The 4884-nt window shown below is 34.5% G+C and overlaps 1 protein-coding gene across 1 annotated transcript; it reads left to right on the forward strand.

Moving 5' to 3' along the window:
- The first annotated feature begins 472 nt into the window (after positions 1 to 472).
- On the forward strand, positions 473 to 1926 carry LOC141434785 (uncharacterized). Its single transcript, XM_074097225.1, has 2 exons — positions 473 to 606; positions 1024 to 1926. Exons 1-2 carry the CDS (start codon positions 577 to 579, stop codon positions 1366 to 1368), a joined length of 375 nt encoding a protein of 124 aa, XP_073953326.1. The 5' UTR covers positions 473 to 576; the 3' UTR covers positions 1369 to 1926.
- Positions 1927 to 4884: the final 2958 nt, after the last annotated feature.

Raw genomic sequence — 4884 nt, forward strand, 5'->3', positions numbered from 1 at the left:
CTTTTCATATTAAATATAATGACCCGGTAACATTTTAAGAGCATGAGAAGTGAAAAAATACTTTTAATCGCTTTTCGGAAAAGGTGTACTAATACTACCGATATCTTCGACAACGTTCCCCGAATTTTTATTATAAATGACGCAGTAATTAATTTATTTTATTTAGTTTCTGACGACCATGTCATACTTTTTGTTAGGTAGGCACTATGTTTATCACTTGTGCAGACAATTTTATCTCTATAAAGATGGCCATCCAACGTAAATAATTAGGTATTGTATTGTGTAACTTTTGTGATACGAGTATGAGCATATTAAAAAGTTTATATTGTATAAGTACAATAGTTCGGTGAAAGTTTGGTAAATTGGAGTTACAGTCACTGCACGACACCAAATGTATTCTTAAAACGCGACTCTACGATCCCCCTGTTCTTCTGAAGTCGGTCAGTAAAAAAGTTAAAAGACTATAAATGTGAAAGTCAAGTTCAAAAATGTTCCACAGTGTCAAGACTCATCTTGGTTGCACTCGCTGTTCATTTCTTTATTTTAATTGACAACTTATGTTTAACACGGTGGACAATGGTTTGCTTTAAATTGTTTTTGCTAAAGGTAAGTAACTTTTTAAACTTAACGCATATTTACGAAGTGTCAGTTTCTGTAAAAATTTAATTTTTATTACAAGCTTTTTTGCCAAATTTCAAGTCAATGCGACTCCACTAGTTAAGTCCAAAAGTCAAAGTGGGTCAAAATGAACTTGCAAGATTTAACCCAACAAACAAGGCGAGTTCAATAAAACAATTTCTATTTCTGTGCACTTAGCAACCAATCGCAATAAATGTATAAATATACAGTTTTTTTTTATTCTTGAAAACATTTTTTACGGAATTATTATCATTTGCAATACAAACAAATACGATATCGAAATGAGATAAGGAACAGACATTTATTGTTAATACATATTCATTAGATACCTACATAATTAAGTAGATATTAAGTAAATTACCTATTCGAAACTTTTTATTTCAGATCCTCCTATTAACATTCCTCGTCCACATAGCAGTCGCCAAAAAGACGAAAAATGATGACTATAGAACTATAGCAACGACAAAAAATAAATCAAATAAAAATTACAAAGACGCTAACTACAACTTCCAGCAGAAACTTAAACTTTCCAAGAAAATCAAGAGAAGTTCTTACAGGCGACAGTGGTCTTCTACTCCAGCTGACTACGGGACATACGCGAAAAATAATAATCCACCACCTTATCTGGTGTATAACAGGAAGACAGGTTCTTATTATCCCTACTACAACTATCCAATGGAGAACAATGTAAGAAGGAACGGCCTGCGGAAAGATTTTAGGCATTTTTAGACAGTTTGCGCGTTTTGAATTAAATTAAGTACTTACCTACTCATATATATCTGAACCTTCAACCGCCTTCTGAATTTTCGTGGTCCATTCTTGATTACATTTTCTTTTCCTATACTTCTTCTAGATAACCTGGAAATTGTAAGAGAATCTTCAACCGTGTCAACAAAAATGTGCTCAAAAAAATAACAAATGGATTTAAATTGGCAAAAATTTAATTAGGTAGGTATGAAAATTAGTGTTCATGATATTCATGACTCCCGCAAAGTCGCAGTAAATTTAATTAATTAAGTAAGTATTATTAATTTCTCATTTTGTTCGTCGATTTATTGTTTAAGTCAGTGTTTTTCAACCACTTCATGACATTTCAACCATTTCATGACACGACAAATAAATATATCGCGACTCCCCTACTAGTTGTTTTTTTTTTCATGTAATTGTATTTCCTTAATATATTTTTTTTACTGAAGTAGTTTTCCCAGCATCTAATAGGGGCTTCGAGACCTACACGCACCAGTGTTTTTGGTTTAAGTCTATAAGTATAAAATTATTTCTGGACATAATTATGTTGCGACTTTAAAGAATGCATTAAATCTGTATCAAAAATTGTTCTTGTTTTATTAAGAGTAGTTTTATTATAGGTAGGACAACTAGATGAAATAAATATTTTTTATATTTTTTGTATTATAAACGTTATATATTCTTGACAAAAATACTATGTGTTTAAGGTAGGCACAACAGGTAATGTGCAAATGTACAACAGTAACGCGTCTCAATCTACGGGAAAAGTCTAATTTTTCCAGGATAAAAGCTAGGTATTCCATGTGCTTTGCAGGGTCCCAAACTATCTCCATACCAAATTTCATCTTAATCGGTTCGGCGGTTCAAATTTGATGAGTTAACAGACAGACAAATTCACTTCGCATTTATAATATTAAATAGTAGGGCTATTGTACTTTTAGCTCTTGCCTACCCCTGACCTTTCAGCTTCGATGTTTATGTTTATGATGGCGACTGTACTTTTATAAACAACACAGTTGACACCTACTTACTAATATTGTTAAATAAACGTACCTATACGAACAAGCGATCACTATGTTATCAAACACGCAGATAATTACGTCATTCTAGATTCTTATTAACAAGAATACATACAATTAATACTAAATAATTGCTTTTTAAACATGTTACTTAACTAATGTGAGTCTAACATGAAAAATGAAAATGAAATGAAATGAAAATTTTATTATTACACACAAGCAATATTACATTTTTAGTAGTATACAGTGGACCCCAACTAGGCTGAGCCTGTATCTTGGGGCCCGATGAGTTGGTTTACATCTCTTATAAGAGAGCTCTTATATGCTTTTAGAGAGCTTCAGATAGCCTAAACAGGCAAATAACTGGTTTAAGTAGTACATTACAGAATTAAATAAATAGTCAAGTTGTGAGCGCATAATGTATTGTGTGTGTGTGTGTGTGTGTGTGTGTGTGTGTGTGTGTGTGTGTGTGTGTGTGTGTGTGTGTGTGTGTGTGCATATACCATAATCTTCCACAAGATTATTATGGTTAAACGTCCTACCAATCCTATTAATCCTACTAATAAGTACCTACTCGTACTCATATTATAAATGAAAGTTGCGTACGTGCTTGTGTTAAAACACTAAAACAGCGAAACCCCATGGAAACCAATTTCGACCCCTGGGGGTCGATATCGACTTTATGGGAATCCCTGATCAAGACGGATTTGGGTGAAACTTGGTATCTGGATGTCTGGTATATACGTAGGCTAGTTTTTTCGATATTTCCAGGGGTTGCGACGAAATCTCGAAATCTCAACCGCTAAACTTAGATACTACTAGTGTTTTCTAAGCAAGACGATCGCAATCAAATGACAGATTTCATATACAAAACCGGCCAGGAGCGTGTCGGACACGCCTGAAATAGGGTTCCGGAGCCATTACGAAAAAATTAAGTAATATTTTTCTAAGGATTTCGTATTTTGTACGGAATATTCCAAGTTTAGGTATATTTTATACCTTAGGATGCTATTTACTCTTAAACTACTAATAATTCTCAAGAAAACTTAACCGTTATAGTTTTCCTTGTAAGTTTGATATACTTACTACCATCCTAAATTTTTTCAAATTTTTCCACCCACCGGTTTAGATTTTAGATTTTAATGAAAATTTGCACTTTAAAATTGAATAATTTGCAAACTAATCACTGAATCTAAAAATCGTTTCGCAACCCCCTAATGACCGTTTTAAGAGACTTATCCAACGATACCCCACACTACAAGATTGGATGAGAAAAAAAATCACCCCCACATTACGTCTATGGGAGGTACTCCGAAAAAATTTTTTTTTCAATTTTTTGTATACTATTTTGTCGGCATAGTTTACATATACATTCGTGCAAAATTACAGCTTTCTAGCACTGATAGTCCCTGAGCACAGCCGCGGACGGACAGACAGACATGGCGAAACTATAAGGGTTCCGTTTTTGCCATTTTGGCTACGGAACCCTAAAAACGTCATTTGATTGCGATCGCGAGCGGCAGAAACGTTAAGCAATACGGCCTCACGCCCTATACTACGAAGTGCACGCTCACGCTTATATTATTTAATACGAGAGTGAGAGGGACGGTACGATAGGAACTTCGATATTTCGGATTTCGTAGTAGACCCCCCCCCCCGTGATAGTATTTTACAAATTCTCTTGGGAAGTTAGTGAAGTGAAATCCCGGGATTTCAATTCACCTCCTGGATCTAATACTTCATGCGAGTGAAGCCACGGCTAAAAGCTATAGTATGGATCCTATAATTGAGCATTTTTACTTTAAATGGCGAAACAAACTTTTTTTTTCATAATTACCTAATTCTGGATTCTCCTTACTCCTTACGAGTACTAGATTTAGACGAAGAAAAAAAGTGTCCCTAATTTTTTTGTCAATTTTGTGACTTCTTTTCATATCGTTACGAAATGGAACAAAACTGTTATGGAAAATTTGTGACTTTTTCTTTCTTCGTCGAAATCAATAGTGGGCGTGGTTCTGATTAAGGAGAACCCAGTATTACCTAAATCTGAAAAAATATATGTTGCGTCATTTTTACCTGTAGGTAATTTTATAGTAAACACATGACATGGTAGTGATAACCTAGTAATATCATTGTCAAATAGCTATAAACAAATGAAGCGGAAAAAACGATTTGAAACCTGTTTCATTAATTTGAACGCTTAGCAATCTGTGACATTGGTTCAATGGACCGACAGATTTGTGATGTACTCGTAAACAGGTAAACAAGCTTTAAACCTTATAAACTGTACATACCTATAGTATTTTAAGTTTGGTTTGCTCTCCAGTAAATGTCACACAGTACACACAGTACGGCACAGCAGGTATACCTAGTGCCGGTTCTAGCACAGACCGAGGCCCGCGGGTCACATGGGGCCGCTGTAGAATACTTACATACATGCGACCCGCCAGCGACCTATTTATTTATTTTATTTTACTTT

This window comes from Choristoneura fumiferana, chromosome 14, assembly GCF_025370935.1.
Source record: "Choristoneura fumiferana chromosome 14, NRCan_CFum_1, whole genome shotgun sequence".
Lineage (NCBI taxonomy): Eukaryota > Metazoa > Arthropoda > Insecta > Lepidoptera > Tortricidae > Choristoneura > Choristoneura fumiferana.

Bases quoted from the DNA above. Each gene is read 5' to 3' on its own strand.
- LOC141434785 (XM_074097225.1), top strand. From the start codon at position 577: ATGGTTTGCTTTAAATTGTTTTTGCTAAAG. The intron at 607-1,023 runs GTAAGTAACTTT...TTTTTATTTCAG, and splicing joins TTAAATTGTTTTTGCTAAAG to ATCCTCCTATTAACATTCCT.